This window comes from Hyla sarda, chromosome 2, assembly GCF_029499605.1.
Source record: "Hyla sarda isolate aHylSar1 chromosome 2, aHylSar1.hap1, whole genome shotgun sequence".
Classification (NCBI taxonomy): Eukaryota; Metazoa; Chordata; class Amphibia; order Anura; family Hylidae; genus Hyla; species Hyla sarda.
The window spans coordinates 77,523,897-77,547,777 of record NC_079190.1 but is presented as its reverse complement, the minus strand read 5'-3'; the positions used below and the strand labels follow the sequence as shown (position 1 = coordinate 77,547,777).

Below are 23,881 nucleotides of genomic sequence, written 5' to 3'. Positions count from 1 at the left end.
CACTGAGGAAATTATTCATATAATGTAATAAATTGCATTTATTTGTGGAATGTGTGCCCATAAAGTTTCCCCCGGATATTTCGCAGACAGCGGGCACTGGCGCTAGGGCCGCTCGGACATAACGCCATCTTCAAAGACGGCAATGCAGAATCCACCAAAACACATGTCTGTTCTTACTGCCGAGGCCCGAATTCGAATTTCCGTGCCAGATGTTTCTGGTGTGTAAATTCTGCCGTGTGTGTGGTGGAGCAGAATCCGATTGAAAACATTGGGACTCTGCTGCAACAAAATTTCACTGCAGAATTTTTCTACCAGTTTCCGGTAGGAAATTGTGCCACGTGAACAGGACTTTAGAGTCGTAGAGGAATCCTGTAGCTGGACACATTCCAGCGGGACGTTCCATGTGATTCCTCTGCTCAGTGGGTTAGAGGTCAGTTGATGGTTACAGTTCAGTGCACTGTGACAGTGAAGGGTAAGTAGTTCCAGGACGCCTGGAGACATGTGGTTCTAGTTAGTGGAGGTGAAGTAATGTTCTGTCCGGTCACCTTACCAAGGAGACTGTGTCACACAGGTTACCAGGGAGTCTACAGACAAAGCTCTGAGGTGGAATCCTGTGAACCCTGTGTTCTGCCATAGTCTCCCTGCAGGACGCAATGCACACAGGCGAAGCATGTCAGGTTATAAATCACAGCAAGTAATAGCTCCATAGTGTCCATGTTCTGCAGGGAATGTTCACCAACAGGAGGCGCAACTAGATCAATCTGTCAGGTTTGGCTGCTGGATCTACATAACTCATGAGTATGGGAAGGTCACGTCCTGTTGCTGTCCTGTGTGTACAGTGCGGCTCTTTAAAGGGGTACTCCTCTGGGATATTTTTTATTTTTAAATAAACTGGTGCCAGAAAGCTAAACAGATTTGTGAATTACTTCTATTAAAAAAATCTTAAAGGGGTAGTCCAGTGGTGAAAAACTTATACCCTAAGGATAGGGGATAAGTTTGAGATCGCGGGGGGTCTGACCGCTGGGGCCCCCTGTGATCTCCTGTACGGGGGCCAGGCTCTCCGGCCAGATAGCGGGTGTCGACCTCCGCACGAAGCGGCGGCCGACACGCCCCCTCAATACATCTCAATGGCAGAGCCGGAGATTGCCGAAGGCAGCGCTTCGTGCGGAGGTTGACACGCCCCCTTCCCGCGAGCTGTCGGGGCTCCGTACAGGAGATCGCGGGAGGCCCCAGGGGGTCGGACCCCCACGATCTCAAACTTATCCCCTATCCTTAGGATAGGGGATAAGTTGTTCACCACTGGGTCACCACTGGACTACTCCCTTAATCCTTTTAGTACTTATAGGCTTCTGTATGTTCCACAGGAAGTAATTTTCTTTTTCTAAATAAAAAAGAAAATAACTTCCTGTGGAGCATACAGAAGCCTATAAGTACTAAAAGGATTGAGGCCAAGTTTCTATTTGTTTTTTGTCCTGCATTTAAAAAATAAATAAAAAAAAACCGCCTGCATCTGGCTTTTTTTCTGGCGTTTTCCATGTGTTTTCTCATTTGTTTGGAAATTGCATTTTTGGCACCTTGGCAGTTTTTCCATCCTTTCAAAGTTGGATTTTTTGAACTTTTTGGCTAACTCCAGAGAAAATGGCGGCTGCTCATCTTCCTGGCACCAGCCCCTTTTGTTCCACAGGTGAAAAAACGCCAAATGCAAAACACATGGCGTTTTTAATGGCGTTTTTTTTTCCCACTCCCATAAACTGCTATGGGAGAAAAAAAGCCACAGTTTTGAGAAAAAAAAACCCACCAGATGGTCAACATGCTGCGACTTTGAAAAACTCAAAAAAAAAAAAAAAAAAAGAGAAAACTGCAAAAGGATTAAAAAAAAAAAGCCAAAATGTAAAACGCCAAGTGGGAAAAGAATTTAGCAATTTCTTATTGATTTACAGCTATATTCTGGCCGCAGCGTTTTTGGCCGCAGCGTTTTTGGCCGAAAAAATGCCTTGCGGCAGATTTGGCGTTTTTCTCTGCGTTCTTCGACCCCCCCCAAAAAAAAATAATAATTAGGAACTTAGCCTAAGATTTTTTAATAGAAATAATTTACAAATCTGTTTAACTTTGTCATCAGTTGATTTAAAAAAAAGTTTTCCAGTGGAGTACCCCTTTAATGGTTGAGGACTGGGGAGTCTAGGCCTCTTGCATTGTTAGGGCATTTTGTATATGTAAATAAATGCTGAGTTCTGAGGGTTGGGGAGGTTTAAACATGTCGTGCCCTTCCTTATTCCACAGAGCAAGGAGAGGTCATCTGATACCTCGCATGTCTGGAATAGTCCATCTACTGTAGGGGGAGGGGAAAGTCAAGGTTTATGTCTTCTGGTTTCCAAATTCCTTTAGCAAGCTTTTACCTCAGAAAATTCAGGTTAAACACAGAAGGCCTGGCCTGTAGAGCAGTGTTCCCCAACCTGAGGTTCTCCAGCTGTTTCAAAACTACAATTCTCCCCATGGGTTGGGAAACGCTGCTCTATAGAGTATGCACTGGTAAAAGGCTCCTTTTTGAATGGGTTGTCAAGTGAAAACTCCGATCACCAAGGCCCCTCGCCATCCTTAGAACTTGGCCCTGGCTTCCAAGAGCACGTGCGGTTGACTGCGCACATTTTATTATTTTTTATGGCAGTGCCAGAGATGCCAAAATACAGCACTAGGGCATCTTTGGCGCCCCCAAACAAATGAATGGAGTGCATGCAGTCTACAGCACGTGTTCTCTCCGGAAGCCAGGGCTACATAAACATCTTGGGGTACTTTACTGTCTAGATCAGTGGTCTTCAACCTGCGGACCTCCAGATGTTGCAAAACTACAACTCCCAGCATGCCCGGACAGCCGTTGGCTGTCTGGGCATGCTGGGAGTTGTTGTTTTGCAACATCTGGAGGTCCGCAGGTTGAAGACCACTGGTCTAGATTGTCAAATACGAAGGCTATGTTCACACTACAGAATATCTCTGTGCAGACATTCCGAAGGCCGCAGCGCTAAGACAACACAGGAATGCGCCATCTCATAGACAGCTATGTATTCTGTGCGGAGTCCGCAGAAAGAATAGACAGGTTCATTCTTTGTGCAGACACAGAAATCTCAATTTCCAATCCAGAAACATCAGGCACAGGAATTCGTCCGTGTGCACAGCAGAATCCAGTTGACTTCATCGGTAGAATCCCTCTGCCGAATTCCGCCCAGAATTTCCCGATGTGTGAACATAGCCTAAAACTAAGCAGAGAATTCTGGTTCTGTCTGTAATGAGGAGGAGGAGGCAGCTGGAAAGTGATCTGTACAGCATTACAGTAAAAGGTGACGTCAGTATATAGAGATTCCGTGTACATGAGGCTCGCTAGATAGCATGTGTCTAAATGCTGATAAAAACAGCTCAGACAAGTTGGCTCACCCCGTTATAATATGCCAAAAAATTACAGTAAAAAAATAAACACCTTAGAAAAAGAACATGTTTCAGTATCTGGCTCTATTCAGGAAACAAATAAAAACCCATGTGATACGTTCCTTTTAAAGGAGATATATCTAATGTCCATAAAGAACATGATTAGGCTGCAAGACCTTCCTGCTTCATACTAGGGATCGACTGATTATTGGTTTGTAGGGGTGTGAATCGCCAAGAATTTGGCGATTCGATTCGAATCGCGATACCAGTGTGGCGATTCGATATATCGCGATATATCGCGATACCGTCTAGGTGACGATACATCGCGATATATCGCCCACCTGGGAGCATTCATAGATCCCAATAGACGCCGCTGTCAGCTTTGACAGCGGCGATCTAGTACTCCGGTGCTCACTTTTCTCATGTTATTCCGTCCGGGCTGCAAAATAAAATAAAACGCACTTTATCTTACCTGCCAACGAGCCCGCGGAGCTCCGGTACAGGTGTTCGGTCCCCGGGCTGTATTCTTCTTACTTCCTGTTAGTCCGGCACGTCACATGGAGCTTCAGCCTATCACCAGCGGAGGCGGGACATCGCTGCGGCTGGTGATAGGCTGAAGCTCCATGTGACGTGCCGGACTAACAGGAAGTAAGAAGAATACAGCCCGGGGACCGAACACCTGTACCGGAGCTCCGGGGGCTCGTTGGCAGGTAAGATAAAGTGCGTTTTATTAGAAATTCCACATCCCTAAAAGAATCGATTCAAAAATATTTTGAATCGATTCTGTATCGGCAAATGAAAAATCGCGATTATCGCGAGAATCGATTTTTTTCTTACATCCCTATTGGTTTGGCTGATATCGCCGATATTCACTATTTTGGACGGTATCGCTATCGGCAATTACCTTGCCAATAATGCCCCGTACCGAGACCCCCTCCCCCCCCACCGCACCGCCCCGGCCAGAGACCACCACCGCTAATTAGCCGTAAATAGACAATAACTTATACCGGAATATTGGTATAAGTTATCGGCTATCGGCCTTAACATCCACAGATTATCGGTATCTGCCCTAAAAAATCGATATCGGTCGATCCCTACTTCATAAAGCCAGTGCAATTACTTTAAAGGGGAACTCTGCTGCTCAGTGTTTGGAACAAAATGTTCCGAACACTGGAGCCGGCGCCGGGAGCCTGTGACAGCATAGCCCCACCCCCTCATGACGTCACACCCCACCCTCTCAATGCAAGTCCATCGGAGGGGGCGTGACGGCCGTCACGGCCCCTCCCATACACTTGCATTGAGAGGGTGGGGTGTGACATCATGAGGGGGTGGGGCTATGCTGTCACGGGCTCCCGGCGCCGGCTCCAGTGTTCACTGCTCAGCGTTTGGAACAAACTGCGCCGGAGTTCCCCTTTAATAATAAGGGAACCTGTCATCAGAATTTAGTGTATATAAACACTGGAACCCCTTTACAGCTCTTACAAGCATCTCCACCATGTTTTGCAGCATAGGTTTAGTTATTTATTCCGGAAATACGCATGCCATAAGCAAATTAGCCCCCAGTTGTCATCGGGAGCGGAGCCCAACTAGTCACGGCTCTGCTGGTGTGATTGACGGGCAAAGCTAGTGACGTAGAAGCCTCCATTCCTGTCAATCGTGTCTGCAGAGAGCTGTGACTAGTAGTGCCCTGCTCCAGGCCCCGATGACAACTGGGGGGCTAATATGCATATGACGTGTGCAAGAATAAAACAATAATTTCTAGAATTTTGAATAACTTTACCTACTCTCCAAAATGCTTATAATAACAGCGGTCATGCTGTTCAGGTTCTCTATAATCTGCTCTGAAGACCTAAGTTGGAATTATATTGGTTCCTATAGGTAACGGTGACTCTATTTGTCAGGAAAGGTTTTGATACTGAAGATTTTCTGTCAGTGTCAGGAGAGGGTGGGGTAAGCTTGGATCCTTGCCACTTTCTAAGTAAATGGAACTGCACTGCTATAAGGCACCATAACCCTTTGCGCTAGTCAAGGTTCAGTCACAGAGAATTGTCAGGGATCGCTGGCCAGGCCTCATTCACACAGTGGAATCTAGTGGAAAAAGTCTGTTGCAGCAGAGTCTCATTGTTTTCATGGGATTCTGCTGCACCGTGCCCACGGCAGAATTTCAGATTCCGCCCTCCACAGAAAGAATTGACATTAGAGATGAGCGAACTTACAGTAAATTCGATTCGTCACGAACTTCTCAGGTCAGCGATTGATGACTTATCCTGCATAAATTAGTTCAGCTTTCCGGTGCTCCGGTGGGCTGGAAAAGGTGGATACAGTCCTAGGAAAGAGTCTCCTAGGACTGTATCCACCTTTTCCAGCCCACCGGAGCACCTGAAAGCTGAACTCATTTATGCAGGATAAGTCATCAACTGCCGAGCCGAGAAGTTCATGACGAATCAAATTTACTGTAAGTTCGCTCATCTCTAGTATTAATTGCAAAATGCCAGTTATTCGATCATGAATTAAAGGAGAACTCCAGCATATAAAAATTGTCCCCCATACTTTAAGTTGTACATACCTTCCTCCGCTCCCCCGGTGCCTCCGGTAACCGGCTCTGGTCTCCGCTGCGATCCTCTTCCTGGTTGCCGGTGGTCGGAGAGTCTTACTGCGCTCAGCCAATCACCAGCCGCAGCGAAGTCCCGACTCGGTCGGCGATAGGCTGAGCGGCAGTGTGATGTTTTCGGCCCCAGCAGCAGGTGCCGGTGTAGTGAAGAATTTTGTGTCCTGAAGCGTTTTCATACTGCCGCTCAGCCTATCCCCGGCCAAGTCTGACTTCATTGCGGCCAGTAATGACTTGCCGACCACCGGCAACCAGGAAGAGGATCGTGGCAGAGACCGGAGAGTATTACCGGAGGCATCGGGGGAGAGGAGGAAGGTATGTACATCTTTATTTTTTTTACTGCTGGCAGTATGGGGGACAATTTTTATATTCTGGACTTCTCCTTTAATACCTATTAATACTTTGAGGACTTCTTTAAAGGAAGATTCTCTTTAGCAAGTTATACACTATCCACAGTATAGACCAGTTTTTCCAAACCTGCGTGCCTCCAGATGTTGCAAAACTACAACTCTAAGCAACAGCTGGAGGCACGCTGGTTGGTTAACACTGGTATAGGCAATAACATACGGATCGGTCAGGGCCCAATGCTAAAATGATCTGCTCTTTGGAAGCTCCACAAAGAATGAATGGTTCCCTGACTGCACATGTACCGGTTGCTCTATTCATTCAGGGACACAATTTACCAGCATTTTAAAGATTGACAGAGGTCCCAGTACGTGGACCTCCACCGATCTAACATGCTGCTGTGGGAATACCCATTTAAGACACGCTATGAATTAAAGCCTCAAAAGCAACATTTGGGAGACTATGGGGGGGGAAATTTATCAAAACATGTGGAGAGGAAACATTGACTAGTTGCCCATAGCAACCAAGAAGATTGCTGCTTTTATGTTTCTGTTGCTATGGACAACTGGTCAACTTGTCGTCAGGTTTTGCAGAGGTCCTGAATTTTGGATGAAATATGTCACCACAGGATGTGTTCAATGCTTGGTGGTGATAGAGCAGAAGAGTTAAACTTTCTTTTAATAAGATTCTATCAGTTGTTCTAATTCCTCATCATTCGAAAGTTCTGTTTGTCATCAGTGAAAAGGAAAACAACGAAAACTAAAGACTTGAATCTGTTTAAAGGAGAAAACCAGCCAAAACTAACTTATCCACATACCATAAGATATAAGTAGCTGATCTCTGGGGTTCTGACCGCTAGGACCCCCCCCCCCCCCCAAATCCACAGATCTCCTTTTAAAGGGATTATCCTAAGATCACAACATTTGATCTATCCACAAAATAGTTCAGTATTCTGCTGTCTCTGTCAGTATCTTAGTGATTGTAACAGCTGTGCCCCCTGCTTGACCACCGCTTCATTTACACAGGGTTATTGGCGACCTATGTTCTCATGATTGGCGGGGCTTCTAGTACCGGATACTCTACTGATTCGTAATCTTGGGATTTTTCTGACTCCCAGCATGCCCACTGATCAGCTGGTTGGAGGGGGTGCTGTAACTTGCCCAATGCTGCTGAATCTCTTCCTAGTTTACCAAGCAGATCTCTGTACAGTCTGCAGTGGCTGTGCCTGGGGCTGCGGCAGATCTCTGTACATTTAGCAGTGGCTGTGCCTGGGGCTGCGGCAGATCTCTGTACATTTAGCAGTGGCTGTGCCTGGGGCTGTGGCAGATCTCTGTACATTTAGCAGTGGCTGTGCCTGGTGCTGCGGCAGATCTCTGTACATTTAGCAGTGGCTGTGCCTGGGGCTGCGGCAGATCTCTGTACATTTAGTAGTGGCTGGGGCTGCGGCAGATCTCTGTACATTTAGCAGTGGCTGTGCCTGGTGCTGCGGCAGATCTCTGTACATTTAGCAGTGGCTGTGCCTGGGGCTGCGGCAGATCTCTGTACATTTAGCAGTGGCTGTGCCTGGTGCTGCGGCAGATCTCTGTACATTTAGCAGTGGCTGTGCCTGGGGCTGCGGCAGATCTCTGTACATTTAGTAGTGGCTGGGGCTGCGGCAGATCTCTGTACATTTAGCAGTGGCTGTGCCTGGTGCTGCGGCAGATCTCTGTACATTTAGCAGTGGCTGTGCCTGGGGCTGTGTGACTGGGCCCTGACACTTGTCACTAATGTTTGCTTCAGTTCTTTCCAGCCTAGCACTGTACACTGTGGACCACTTTATAGACCATGATAGAGCCCCTTATCATAGTATGGAGAGTGCCGCATACAGGTACACATGAGAATGGCCTAGATATCTGTAACAGAGGAAGGAGAATGTTTTTTGTATGTTGCTAAATATTGTAAGGTTATTCCAGAACTTACTGACTTCTATTGACCTGCTTACACTACCTATAACCTGCAGAAGACAGAGTAGCCTAGAGCAGGGGTTCCCAACCTGTGGTACCCATACCCCTAGGTGTACGCCACCCATTGTGTGGTGCTATGCAATGCGCTGACAAATACCGGCCATGCATTGGCCAGTATTTGTCAGTGCATTGTGGGTAATGGCTGCGGCAGCTCTCAGTAAAGTATCGCGTCTGCGGCTACTTTATTGGAGCTGTGTGGTTGCTGGGGAGATGTGACGTCACGTAGAGATGCCGCACAGCGCAGGAGGATGTCACCCTTCTGTGCGTTGCCGAATGGGACTCCGGGAACAGGACTTTGGGAGCGGTGCCCGAACAAGCTGGGTAATGGGGGAAAAAATGTAAAAATTAAGTGTATGGGAGGGATGATATATATATTAGCCCAGGGGGATGGGTGGGGGGAGAGAAATAATGGCAAAGGGGGAATTTTGGCACAGGGGCATTAAGATTGGGGGTGGGGTAATGATTATCCCACCCCCCTCCATGTTTATTTTACTATTATTCTCCCCCCCCCCCCCCCCCCCTCTGATTCCCTTTTGCCATATCTGGTAATAATGGCACAAGGGGATTAAGATGGAGTGGAGAACAATGGCATAAGGGGATCTGAGAGGGGGGGGGGGGGGGGTAATGGCAGAAGGGAATTATCACATTAGAATAAAAGTAAGCACACTCCTTTTTGGCCGCAGGTACCCCTTGCGCATAAGTTCCTCGTGAGGGGTACCTGCAGATATACTTTCAGCCTTTGGGGGTACAGTCAACAAAAAGGTTGAGAACCACTGGCCTAGAGTAAGTGACCAGCAGTTCTTCACTCAATGACGTGTCCTTGGCCCTGAAGGTCGAGTTCCAGTCCAATCAATGAGATGGTAGATAAGGCGATCATGTGCTTGTCCTATGTACTGGGAAATGTATATATCCAATACTATCTACAACAGCTACAGGGTTCACAAACATAGTGGTTGTCAGCATTTGAGGAATTCAGATTGTGTACATTGCATGTGGTTAGTGTTTCCCAACCAGGGTGCCGCCTCCAGCTGCTGCAAAACTACAACTCCCAGCATGCGGCTGTCTGGGCATGCTGGGAGTTGTAGCTTTGCAACAGCTGGAGGCACCCTGGTTGGGAAACAATAGGTTAGAATATGAAGTGTACTGTAGCTTTCTAGGATGACTCCACGTGCACCAGTATCATATGATCAGAAACTCTTCAGGGAAGACACATCTTCAGTTACACAGACTCCTCTTCTATCTGTTTAGTGTTACGTCCTCCATTAGGTAGAAGCATTGGGTAATGTGACAAGTCTGTCTTCTTTTTTCCTATTCTTACTGCTAGTCTGGTTGTTCTGGGATCGCTGGATGCCGGGTTATTGGAATTGTATAATCTTTTCTGTTGCATCTATGAAACCAGTTTGTGCCTGAGATGTATGGCCTGAAGGCGGGGGTCCTGAGACCTCCTGGGGTGGGCATTCTTAATCTAGAGAAGTAGAACTGGAAATGTTTCGTTTTCCTTCCTTTTGAAAGTGTGAACAAGGGCCAAACTGGTTCTGAAGCACATTGTATGTGGATGGGTGTTGTCTTGGGCAGCTTCTGTGACAAGCCTTTGGTTTCTAGGTCAGTGGGTGTGACGTGTTGTATCTGTTTGGAAACTTTACCTGCCAGTAGAAAGTGACTGTTATAGTTGCATAATTAGTATATTGTGACCTTTTTTTTATTTTTATTTTTATTTATTTTTTTACATTTCTGTAAGATCCTTTCATGATAGTGTGTACAGTGTTGCCTCAAGTTACAATATTAATCGGTTCCAGGACGACCATTGTATGTTGAGACCATTGTATGTTGAGACCATAACTCTATGGAACACTGGTAATTGGTTCTAAAGGCCCAAAATGTCATCCAAAAATAGGAAAAAGTGAGGATTAAAGAAAAAAAAGTAGATAACTAATACAGATAAAACAAATCCTTACATATAAAAGTAAGAAAGATCTGCTGGGAGCTGTAATCACTGTCTATGTCAGTGTTTCCCATGCAGGGAGCCTCCAGCTGTTGCAAAACTACAACTCCCAGCATGCCCGGACAGCCAAAGGCTGTCCGGGCATGCTGGGAGTTGTAGTTTTGCAACAGCTGGGGACACCCTGCTTGGGAAACACTGGTCTATGTAGAGGACAGGAGCTTCTTCAGGGTCTTGTACAGTACACACACTGTCCTAAAAAAGTAACATGGAGCCGTCCTTACCTGGTGTCCAAAGGAGCAGCTAACCCTGGTACAGGTAAAGAGTACAGAACATGTAATACCTCCCTGTACTGTAGGGGGCGCTACCAGACATCAGTCAGTGCATACGCTTCAGTAATACAGGGGTTTTACCTGGGAAATATCCATTCTGATTGATCAGTTCTTCCAGCTATTGACATATTTCACAGATCTGTACTGTCCGTACATCGTATGTTGAGTCTGATTTCAACTTACAATGGTCCAGAAAAGACCATTGTATGTTGAAACTATTGTATGTTGAGGCCATTGTAAGTTGAGGGATCACTGTATTTGAATAGGTACAAAATCCCAATATTGAGCTATTAAGAAGTCAGATCAGTCCTTCTTGTAGAGCAGTTCCAATCATGCTCTGCCCCATACTATGTATATCTATTTTTCGTTAGATGTCACAGCTATGACTAAATAATTGTAATGTGTACAGTGCTCTGCGATGAATGCTGCTTTTTAAATAAATAAGAACATGGGATCTGTATCGAAGCCTGTGGGCAGTCATACACCCACAGACGGTTTCAAGCTTGTTCCGTGCACTTCTCATAAATTAGGGCTCGACAAATCCCACACACCAGGTCGCCATGGTGACTAAAAATGTCATTGTGGTCCCTAGATTTTTGTCAGCCCTCTTCAGGCCGCCTTGACCTGCATCCTGCCAAGAAAATCTGTGCAAATGTAAACAGTGCGGCAGAGGGGGCAGAGTCTCCAACCCGCTGCGGGTTATGCTACCCGGGCTGCATGGGGCCTCCCGCTAGCAGCGAACTGCAGCCAGCGCCTTCATCCACCTCTTACCGCACCACATGCCAGGACAAAAGTGCAATAAGGAGAGCAAAAATCTATCGCTGCAGAGGACTGGGTGTCTATGTAAGGCTGCCCTGAGCATCTCGCTGGCAGCTGGAAGTTGGGGAGGGTTGTTATAGGGGGACAGTAGGTAGGTATTGCACAGTCTTCATATTACTGTCTCTATCCTATGGTATCATACAACAAATAATGGTAGATCATCTTCTACCTGTAAGTCCTGGGAGAGCTGGGTGATATCTGGTCAACTGCTCCCTTATAGCCATGACTTCCTGCGGTTGCAAAACCACTACTCCCAGCATGCCCGGACAACCAACGGCTGTGTGGGAATGCTGGCAGTTGTAGTTTAGCAACAGCTGGGGGCACACAGTTTGGAACACTCCGTCTAGGCATGCTGGTAGTTTTAGTTTTGCAACAGCTAATCAGGAGTCTGATAAAGTCTGAGTGACAACTCATATCCTCTACCTCTCACCCAACTTTCCTAGATCCCTGTTTGAGAATTTTATCCTAGGCACACAACCATGGCTCACCTGCCTCTATATTAGCATATAGGTAAGACAAATTTCCATTCAGGAGTCTGGGCAATTTGGGTGACAACTTGTTCATAGCTCCCCTCTTCATTCTCACCCAACTTTGCTAGACTCCTGCATGATAATTCTACCTAGTCAGAGCTTCCGGCTCAGCTACCTCTATAATATTAGATAACTAAGAAAGTTTTTCAACTGGTTTATATCCTCGCCCAACTATATTTCTGCTTGGGAATTCTCCCTAGACACACAGCCTTTCTGTATGGTAATGTGATGGCAGCTGTCAGAGCATGATGGGAGTTGTAGTTTTGTACCATCTAAAGGGCCTCCGCTGTAAGTAATAATGTCCTGGTCATGTAGGAGCTGCAGCGCTATTTTATGACTGTAGTTGTGAAATATCTAAAGGTTGTGCTGACAATGCACTTTGGAAGATGACACTATAAAGTGATAGGTGAGGTGTTCAGACACACGTGTCTTTTCATAGTCCAGGTTGCCGTTGGTATATTTTTACACCTTTGTCTGACACGTGCAGGGGTGGGTTTTATTTTTAGGTTTAACAAGGGAAAATAAAATGTATGAAAAGTTAAGGTTTGTCTTGTACCTGCACAAGTGTATAAGGGAATTGTATCGTGTTCCCTGGAATTCATATGGCTTTTAGTGTGGTTTTTTTTTTTTTTTTATTGACCAAGATGGTGGGGATTACAGCCCCTCAGACATATGTAAGGGTGTGTATACATGTTCTGGTATTACAACCTCCTGCCCCACAGAAGGCATAGGTATCTGCTGTTCCCTTTATAGGTCACCCCTTGTATAAGACAGAAACATCTTATGGTCGTTGTTCTACACACCCGGACAATTACAATAAAACAGTCTCCAAACTGTGGACCCCCAGCTGTTGCAGAACTACAACTTTCAGCATGACGAAAGTTGTAGTTCTGCAACAGCTGGAGGCCCACAGTTTGGAGACCACTGCCATAGAAATGGAAAAAAAAGCGACTATAGTACATTACGGACTGTTCTGGCAATTGCTATATTCCTAGAATGCTATGTACTCTATAAACTGCTATAAACTCTTAGGCTAGGTTTACACTATGGTATTTCCGCCTGCAATTCTGCTTTGAAATTGCAGTCAGAAATTCTGCTTACTAAGATGTATAGTATAGTGACTGGGTTTCCGTTTACAAATTCACACTTTAGAATTTGTGAACGGAAAATCCGCTTTAAAATTTCCGCCTGAAGAATGGCGCTGCTCATTCTTCAGGCTGAAATACTCGCCGAGCACATTGCAGTCTATTGGAGACAGCAGTGTCCGTGCGGTCCTAGCGCTGACTGATTCAGTCGGTGTTTGCCGCACTTGGAATCTCCGGGCGGAAATGTTATGCCCGGAGATCCCGTAGTGTGATCCTAGCCTAAGACTACTCTGCTGGAAAACATTTTTTTTTTTTAATGAACTGGTGCCAGAAAGTTAATTACTTCTATTAAAAAATCTTAATCCTTCCAGTACTTAGCTGCTGTACACTAGAGGAAGTTGTGTAGTTCTTTTCTGTCTGACCACATTGCTTTCTGCTGACATAGTAAACTTCTCCTGCTCTGGACAGTTCCTGACATGGACAGAGGTGTCAGCAGAGAGCAGTGTGGTCAGACAGAAAAGAACTACACAACTTCCTCTGCAGCATACAGCAGCTGATAAGTACTGGAAGGATTAAGATTTTTAAATAGAAGTAATTTACAAATTTGTTTAACTTTCTGGCACCAGTTGATTTTTAAACATTTTCCTCAAGTACCCCTTTAAATGGATCAAACTAAGTCACTAGTAGACTACATTCAGTCCATTGAACTCGATCAACCCTGCACAGATAGACTACAGTATTCGTCTGTCCACCATTCTGCTGAAGTATGCCCTAAACATGGGGTACTTATCCAATGTGAACATAACTGAACACTGCCTGTAGATTAGAGAGTGCCCTATTGTTCCGTCGCCCTTATCTAATACCCTGATGATGCTGGTATGCTGCATGAAAAGTGTTGGGATACATTTGTGCCTTGGGTGTGTGATCAGATAATGTCACCGTTCTCCTCCTGGTTCTTTATTGCTTATTGCAGATAGAACCAGATTGGCTTTAGCTAAGCCTGATGTTTGGCTTTTTTTGGAGAAGCATATGGTATGTCAGGCATTTGTACTATTATTGTGACATCAGTCCAAACAGAGGTAAAACACATTCATGGGGAAATGTCAAGTCTCTGAGCCGGAGGCGTGTTTGGAGCTGTGCTGGACGCTTCCATGGCTTGTGGTTGCCTGCAGACCGCCCCGGCAGCTCATTTGTTTAAATAAATGTTAGGTGACCTACACCTTGGTGACAGCAGTTTCACATCAAAAGTATTTATCAATTTTGCCTGTTGACAGTTTCTTTTTACCCTTTTTTTTTTCACTTTGGTTTTCGTGGACATGCGCCAAATTTATCATTTGGTGCAAGTTGTTAGTAATTTTGGCTCAAATGTTGAAATCAGCTGTTCACAGCGCCTTTTACACAGAACTTACCGCCACAGAGGACGCGTATTTTACCCTGTAGAGCAGCCATTTCGGAGTCCCTCCTGCAGTATATCAGCAAGCGACATGAGTTATTTTCTTTTGTGGGGTTTATAGTCACCATGTGACATGGATTTTATTTTCAACTTGGGTAGTTTTTTTTTTGTTACTTTAGTGCAGTGGTCTTCAACCTGCGGACCTCCGATTTTGTCTCCGGTTTAAAAATCGTACTGCAACCGCATACGTTTTTTTTAACATGGACGGCAATGGGAAACGCACATGTATACGGTTCCATACGGGAAAAACGTATACGTTTTTACTTTGCACATGCGCATTTGAATCCTAAAGTCCCCACCCAAGACCCCTCCTATTAAAAATGGACAACATTTTCAAAAATGCATGGTTTTTTTTTCTATAAAAACTGACGGAACTGTATGCACTTTTAAAAACAGTATACTGTTTAAAAACGCATACGGTTTACTTTTTTCCATACTGTGCCATCCGTTTTTTTTGCCATACGGTTTTCTTTAGAAAAACGGATTGAAAACAGTATGGCAAAAACGTAGTGTGAACCCAGCCTAATACAGGGATTTTACCAGTGAATGTCCATTCTGATTGGTCAGTTCTTCCAGCCATTGACACGTTTCATAGATCTGGACTGTCTGTAGCATTGTATGTTGAGTCTGGTTTCAACTTACAATGGTCCAGAAAAGACCATTGTATGTTGAAACTATTGTATGTTGATGCCACTGTAAGTTGAGGGATCACTGTATGTCAATTATCCTCAGGGGCAAAAAACAATTTTTTCCCTCACATAGCCGCTCCCGCTCAGTGACTGTGTTAAGAATGTAACAACATCCCAGTCTTTGCCATTACAATCCCCACCCCCCCCCCTTCAGATTCAGCAGAGCTCGGACCCCACTGATCATGACGTGATGGCACATTCCAGAGATAAGTGATTACATGATTTTTCTGGTTAGTTTGTATCTTGTGTGGTAGAGAGTGCTGCTGCTTCAGCGCCTCCTTTATATGTATAACACTTTAACTAGATTTCTGCTGGTTTCTTATGCCATAATTGTTGTGTTTATTATGTGGTGCCTGGTAAACCCTGTAGGTAACTCCCCATGGTAACCGGTGTTGCCTCTCCAGCTCAGGTTTCCTTCCATTAACCCCAATGTGGTTTTGTCTTTTAAACCCTATATTGTTTGGGTAAAACAAGAGCCTGGGAAATGCTGCAGTTGATCAAGTATTGCGAACACCTCAGAGAATCCTTATGTATTGGTGTATGAACGCCTTCCCCATCCCTTGGGTTTCCTAGACTGCGTTTCGTCCTCTCATTGGCAGGCGACATGTTATTTCCATTCTCTGTTGTCTAAACAGCTGAATAATGGGCACAATCTCTTCTTTCTTCTCCAAACAGAACTCCCCTTGTGTTCTGATTGCTGCTCGCCATGCCAGCTCTTCCACGGTAAGTTCTGGGCCTTTTGTTTTCCTGTTGGGTTGATCTTGGGCACATTATTTAATGTGATTGGTAACTCCAACTTGCTAAACGTTCAGGATTTACTGCCTAGCTTTTTTTTGTTGTTAAAGAACCTAAAAGATGTCCTGTCAGAACTTATTCCTAAAGAACAAACAAGAATCAAGAACTTTAAACAGCAATATGGGAAGACTGTTATTGGCCAGATCACTGTTGACATGGTAAGAGACACCAGAAAAATACCTGTATTCTTTATTTTAGGGTAACATATGCCTACGGCAACTGATAACTGGGGCAGCTTCATTCTGGGAAAAGGTCTAATCGGGACAGGCCCTGTGATGCATCTTGGCATATACCTTGTGGATCTCCGTGCGGGATAATTTACATTATAGTTTTATAGTACACGTCATTACGGACATGGCAATACCTATTATGTATATGATTTGTGTTTTTGATCTTTTTTTGGTGATAATACAGGGCTTTTATAAGGAAAGGGGCATTTATTTAATTTTTACACTTCATACTTTTATTTAAGAACGTTTTGTTCTTAAATAAAAGTCAACACCATAGATGTGTGATCAGGATTGATCGCGGCATCTATGGGGTTCAAGCTGCCGGGACCGGCAGCTGCGGCGGAACTACCGGCTTTGACTGCACGCGGCAGTGCAGGAGATCGCTAGGACGTATGCATACGTCCCAGCGCGCGAACATGAGGGGTGTTGGATGTATGCATACGCCCTATAGCAGGAAGGGGTAAAAGAAAACCTGTCCCATTGAAAATGTATTCTGCAGGTGTCATGTAATGGAGCAGGAGGCGCTGAGCAGATTGATGTATAACTTTGTGGGAAATGTTTCAGGATAACTTATTTATGTAAATCTCTGATCATTCTGGGATAAATAGTCATGTGGATGGTGATTGACAGCAATCTGTATGCAATCTTATGCACAGATAGCGGGCAGGCACTGACTAGGACCACCCATGTGAATGAGCAGAAATTTACATGACTAAAGTTATCCGGGAACTTTTTTCACAAAACTATGTGTATATAAATGTAATGTAATATGTATAATGTCCTGCTCTGTAGTATGATGCCTGGATTTGGACTGTCATTTCAGTGTGACCGATTCCCCTTTAAAAAGTAAAATAAAGTTAATAATAAGTGTAGAAACTGCTTTGTTTTTGGGGTGCCTTACTAATTGATTGAGGACAACTGGATCTTTATGGGGGTTTATTACAAGCTACACATATACATATAAATACAAAGGGGGAACCTGACTAATTAAGGGATAGGGGTGCAAGGAAGAGGGGAAGGTGATAGGAAGGGGGAAGGAAGTGCTCTCTCTCTCATCATCCTATAAGTAACACATATATAGCAGTCATCCACACACATAACCCATACATTGCCCATCCCAAGATATCTCCATGGCCAATCAGAACAGTTACAGTTTATTTGCATTGCAATCAGTTCTTGTCCTTTTGATGTCTTCTTGAGTGGGGGGGGGGGGGGGGGGTCTTCTTTGTTGTCCCATACTGTGTTGATAGATATCCAAGTTTCCTTGAGAACCACACCTTGGTGGGCTGACAGGATGATTTGCAGTCCATTGTATCCAACACGGCAGGGGCTGGTTTCATGGCTTATTATTTGAGGCAACAGGAACTGTAGCTCCCCTCCATTCTTATCACTCAGGTGCCAGGCTTATCGTATGGCTTTAAACAGGATGAAAGCAAATGATTGTCTAATCAGCTGTTTGCATCAACCACAATTCTTGAAGCCAGTCCTGCAGACACCCTACACCATTCCATCCATGAAAATTCCACTGCATTCCAATATATTCGAGTCCATAATAAAAACACATCAAAATTATATTAGTGTGGCCAATGTTGGCTGCAACATACGCCCCTTTGGGCCTGAATGGCACACAAACACTTGAGCCACACCCAAAATGAAGTCCACAGTCTTCTGCACAGTCCTCTAGATTACAAAAGTCCATTTAGCTTCTGGATCCTCCTCAGGGCCATACTGGTAGAGGTAACAATTTTGAAGAGACTGGGCATAAATGAACATCGCACCATTCACTCACATTCACACTCCTATCAATGGGTATCCAACAACATAAATTATATAAAATATCATGTTCCCCTATACACACAGCTACCTGTGTCATTGACAGATACATAATAGTAAAAGACAATATCATGATTACATGTATAAAACAAACTGACAAGCTGAAACTGTATCCATCGGGTTTCTCATTTCTTTGAACAAATTAAGTTTATGGGTATGTGTTCCATGACATCATGTTTTGGCACTTTCCATTGAATGTATTTTGCCATGTTTGCACCAGCTGATCTCTCTTGGTGACCAGTAGATAGACCATTGCTTTTTAATTGTTAATAGGATTATTTGAAGAAATCTTTGACCGACAGAGGGATTAATTTAGTTGCCATCACATGTATGGCTTATACACACATCCAGGAACCAGCACATGCCAATCTTGTATTTGCTTCACAAAGGATCCTGGGAACAAAAGAACAAGAGCAGTATCAGATTCTTAGCAGTATAATTTAATATATGCCATAACATCAAAACTTCCTACATAAGAACCTGTCAAGCAGTTGCTGTACACTGATTGCCTAATAATTCTAAAAATTCTGACCCATGGTCCATATAGTGCCTCCTCCATTCATTGTGTCCTAATAACCAGATCCAAGCTGGGTTCCTTCTTTCTAGTCTAACATTAAGACATATCCCTAAATAACTGACAGGGAGGAAGACATTTCCTAGATTTAACAAGCAAGGTAAACTCCTGAAATGGCTGCACTCGCTTTATCCCTGATTGGGCTTGTTACACCAATTCCCTTATATATAACCCGAATGCATGCAAATGGGAAAAATGTTTCACAAAAATCATTAAAATCTTTAATACCAATTAACTTTTTTTTTGGACCAATAAACATTTGAACGCCCCTTTGGTACCAAAAGGAAAAAAACAAAATGGTACCAATCAAAAAATAAAAGGTAGAATGCATTGGAAGAAAAATAATTTTAGGGAAAAAGCAAAAAAAAAATAAAAAAATCTAAGCAATGAACACAGCTGTTTCAAAAGCAAAAATATATGCTTAATAGAAAAAAACATACTCCTGGTCATCTGGAGCATAAAAGAAATAACATAATGCCGACACAAGATACACAATGAACAGGACATAAACAGACAACATAAAACATATCATAGATTAACTCAACTTTTATCTATCTCATGATGCATCTTTAGGTAATTCTGAGTAAAGGTCTAATCAATTCTATAGCATTCACACTGGAATCCCAGATTTGTAGTGGTCGCTCTTCATACATTTCAATTATCAATCTTCAGCTCATGATTGAAGTCTGTGATCTGTTTGGAAAAAGACATAAGAAAACAAACAAACATACACCTACAAAAGACACTTAAAAGACACTTGTCTAGCACAACACCTCCACATCACAATGGGATGTTAATTTGTATAATTGTTTGCAAACAATTGACCCTCTACACTTGAGCTCATTGATAAAACCACGTGGACTTTAAATTAGTGAATTGGCCAAATACACTAGATTATCTACTATAATAACCAGTTTCATTTGTTGACATCTCACAGTTTATAACCTGTTGAAGAAGCATAGAGATTAGTATCTTTGCTGCAACATCACATGACAATGGTGGTCAGTCTGTAAGGAAACACAAACACAATTAGAATACAAAAACACACATGTAAAACAAATATAGTTCTGTCATTTATATCTATACCAATATGTCCATATCTAGCACAACAAAGTTCCTCAATGTTTACCAACACATATTATCACACTGTGCTGTGCTATTAATCAATAGGGGTAGAGCAATCTGTGACCAACTCAAGAATAGCAAAAATGGCAGATTTCCCCATGGATTGTACATTGGGATATTACTGCCTGCCTTTTGCTGTTCACAAGGGGATGTGTCTTTCTGTTTCTTTGTCTCTACTTTATTCACATTAGGCGACTGTTTTGTTGGGGATTTTGATGCAAATGTAACAGGGTTAGTCTCCATATCACCCATCTCTTCACACCTTTGTGTGACCTCTTTATTCTGGGTGGTATTCTCCCCCTCAGGCTGAATGCTGCTAACCTCCTGCTGTGATGAATTGTCTATAGGCTCAGAATACACATTAGATGTCTCACAATATCTTTTAATATGTCCTGGTCTCCCACATTTGTAACAATATCTAACCCACCATTTCCTCCTAGGTCTATACACAACAGATATGTTTTCGGGTGTCTCATTCCTGTCTCCAGACCCTTCACACCAGTCCCTCAAAATATTGATAAATTTCTCATGGGAGCTGGTATTTCTCAGCGCCAATCTCGTGCTGTAATCTACGTTACATCTATTTGCCATGGAATACAGGAAATTGGTATCATCCTGAGACATTTCTGGGCAGTTATAAACACACTTATATAGGGAGAGATAATCATTGCAAAACATGACCGGATCATCACATCGCCTGAACCGCAATTTTCTTAGGGCATCTTCACCCCTAATGTCTCGCCCACCCAAAACATGCTGCAGCTCCTTCCTCCTGAATTCTGCACCTCTACAGTCATTATCTATGTGGGCACATGTTAACTGCGCTGCCAGTGGCCCTGGAAGCCAAGCTCGGAGCAGAGACCAGGCATCTTTGTTATCTAGGTGATACTGCTTCACTACAGCTTCAAACCTATTGGATAAAGTTATGGGTGATTCGCTAGTATTACAGTCTCCAATAACTTTACACAAATGGAGTCTGTCCTGGATGGTCAAAGCTGGAGGACTATCAGCTACCATGCCTGTTACCTCGCCCCAATCTATAGATGAGATTGTGCAGATATTTGTTGCTTCACATTTATGCAATGTAAGGGACCGAATGTGCTGCTCTTGGCTGACTAGCTGGGATCTTGCTTTAGACAGCTGCCCTTCTAAATCAGCTATCATCACCTCCATCTGACTAATTTTATTCTCTAAAGACAATAAATGGGACCTGTTAGAGCGAACCTTAAGCTCATACCTCTCTGCCAACTCCACCAGCCCTTTGTTACTTTCGGTTAATTCCTCTATTTCTGCCTTTAAATGTCCCAATTCATTACTGGACTCTGCAGAAATTTCAAGAACAGACTCTGCAATCTTATCTAAACTCTCTTTCATCTGCCTCCTCTCATTCTGCCACTTGGTCTCCTTCTCTTCCGCTATCTCCTTAATTTTCATAAGCAATAAGATTTCATTACCTAACTTTTCTTTCTTCCACTTCTTGCTATTCTTTTTACAATCAATGTTACCATTATACTCCTGGCACTGCATCCTCAATGCCAAAAACTGATCTCCCAGAGACCCATCTACACATGTCTGGTACTTAGCAGAGGCATGCTTCTCCACAAACTTCTCCACAAGTTCCATATTGACAATACAGTAATATACAACAAACAAAACTAACAATGCAACCACTCCTACACCAACAAGCAAATCCTAGGCCTCACCTGACCAGTAACTTATCTAGAACAATGGTCTCTCACAACATATATTCGGCCTACTTCAATGTAAAACTCACTTCTAAAAACACAAAATAAGTCACACTTCCTATACAGCCATAAGTAATCACTACCAATAAAATGTCATACACAACCTGATTAATAGTTACACCAAACTTGCTAGGATCAGCTTACAAATAACATAAATGAAACAATACACTCACCAGGATTTCCTTTGTATCCAAGATCCAGATTCCTCGTTTCTCGATCTTTTCCTCTTAGAAATTTGGATCAAAGCAGATTCCTTTCCTGTGGATCCTCTGTGGAATTTTAAATCACAGTCCCATCTGGGGTGCCAAATGTAGAAACTGCTTTGTTTTTGGGGTGCCTTACTAATTGATTGAGGACAACTGGATCTTTATGGGGGTTTATTACAAGCTACACATATACATATAAATACAAAGGGGGAACCTGACTAATTAAGGGATAGGGGTGCAAGGAAGAGGGGAAGGTGATAGGAAGGGGGAAGGAAGTGCTCTCTCTCTCATCATCCTATAAGTAACACATATATAGCAGTCATCCACACACATAACCCATACATTGCCCATCCCAAGATATCTCCATGGCCAATCAGAACAGTTACAGTTTATTTGCATTGCAATCAGTTCTTGTCCTTTTGATGTCTTCTTGAGTGGGGGGGGGGGGGGGGGGGTCTTCTTTGTTGTCCCATACTGTGTTGATAGATATCCAAGTTTCCTTGAGAACCACACCTTGGTGGGCTGACAGGATGATTTGCAGTCCATTGTATCCAACACGGCAGGGGCTGGTTTCATGGCTTATTATTTGAGGCAACAGGAACTGTAGCTCCCCTCCATTCTTATCACTCAGGTGCCAGGCTTATCGTATGGCTTTAAACAGGATGAAAGCAAATGATTGTCTAATCAGCTGTTTGCATCAACCACAATTCTTGAAGCCAGTCCTGCAGACACCCTACACCATTCCATCCATGAAAATTCCACTGCATTCCAATATATTCGAGTCCATAATAAAAACACATCAAAATTATATTAGTGTGGCCAATGTTGGCTGCAACAATAAGAATAAACCTGTTTATGGCACAAACCTGATTATTTACTTGTTCTGCTGTATCTGTCTACTAGGTATATGGAGGCATGAGAGGCATGAAAGGATTAGTCTATGAAACATCTGTGCTTGATCCTGATGAGGTAAGACTTATGGCCAGAGCAAGTATTGCAGTATTACCTTTTTTATTTGTGGAAAAATCTGTTCTTGTTTTTTGTTAAGTTTTGTTAAAACAAAGCAGTGCAAACCAACCATTGGTATCCAAGGATGCCAAAATATGTGCACAAACAGATTGACTGTACAATTTACCCCAGTAGAATTAGAATGTGTAAAAACACTGTAAACTAGGGGAGAGCCAGTGCCAGAATCCTCCGGCAGAGGCTTATCTGGCTGAGAACAAAGTATACTGGAATATTCTCTCCCCAATGTCTGCCATCTTTTTCAAATTGCATTATAATATTCACATAAATCTATTCTCTACTGGATGAAGGGACTTTAGTTGTCAGTGTGGTGCAGTGTAATTTCCTGACTACCTAGTCTTCAGTTGCTGATTTACCAGTGCGATCAATAAAATGTCAGTTCATAGAAAAAAAAACCAGATTGATATGTCAAAGATGTGAGATTTTGATCTGTGTAGGTGCTGGGGTATATCTAGAATGATTAGGGAGTTTCTCACATGTTCAGATACAGTAAACCTTGAGGTGTGGATAGCTCCAAAACATGTAGAATATCTGTCTTATCATAGCACATCTGGAACAACCCTGAATCTGCCCGGAGACTGGTTTTTCTTGTACTCAAAAATGCATTTGTTTCTAGGGCATCCGCTTCCGTGGTTACAGCATCCCTGAATGCCAGAAGCTGCTGCCTAAGGCACCAGGAGGTGAGGAGCCACTACCAGAGGGACTTTTCTGGCTCTTAGTCACAGGGGAGGTGCCCACACAAGAACAGGTAAGATTCCAGTAGAAACCTCAGGTTCATTGCAGGACAGGTTTTGAGAACTTCAGCTGGCAGTCACAATGGTAATCCTGCAATCTGTTTTGGGAGTATGGTTGGGCAGGATCGTTGGTTTAGGTATATAGTTACTATCAAAAACTTTTTATACAGTTTTTTTTGTTAAAGAAACAAAATACTAGATAATAAGCATTAAAAGAGAACTATGGTGCAACACATTTCCTGTCCCCTGTGCCCGGGCTGCAAAAAAAAAAAAAAAAAAATTGAACTGCCGGTTGCTTAGGGATGCTGACCAGGACCTCTGCGGCAAAATTGCAGGGTCCGATCATCTGGGAGGACGGCTGGAGGTCTATTATCTGATCAGGGCTCCAAATTT

General features: G+C 43.6%; 1 protein-coding gene across 1 annotated transcript in view; it reads left to right on the top strand.

Annotated features, from left to right (window-relative positions):
* Positions 1-23,881, top strand: part of CS (citrate synthase) — a 44,411-nt gene that overhangs the window by 2,285 nt on the left and 18,245 nt on the right. The window contains exons 2-5 of the mRNA XM_056562167.1: positions 15,896-15,943; positions 16,066-16,173; positions 22,632-22,697; positions 23,371-23,502. Of these exons, the coding sequence (XP_056418142.1) occupies positions 15,896-15,943; positions 16,066-16,173; positions 22,632-22,697; positions 23,371-23,502 (354 nt within the window). The remainder of the gene's footprint in view (positions 1-15,895; positions 15,944-16,065; positions 16,174-22,631; positions 22,698-23,370; positions 23,503-23,881) is intronic.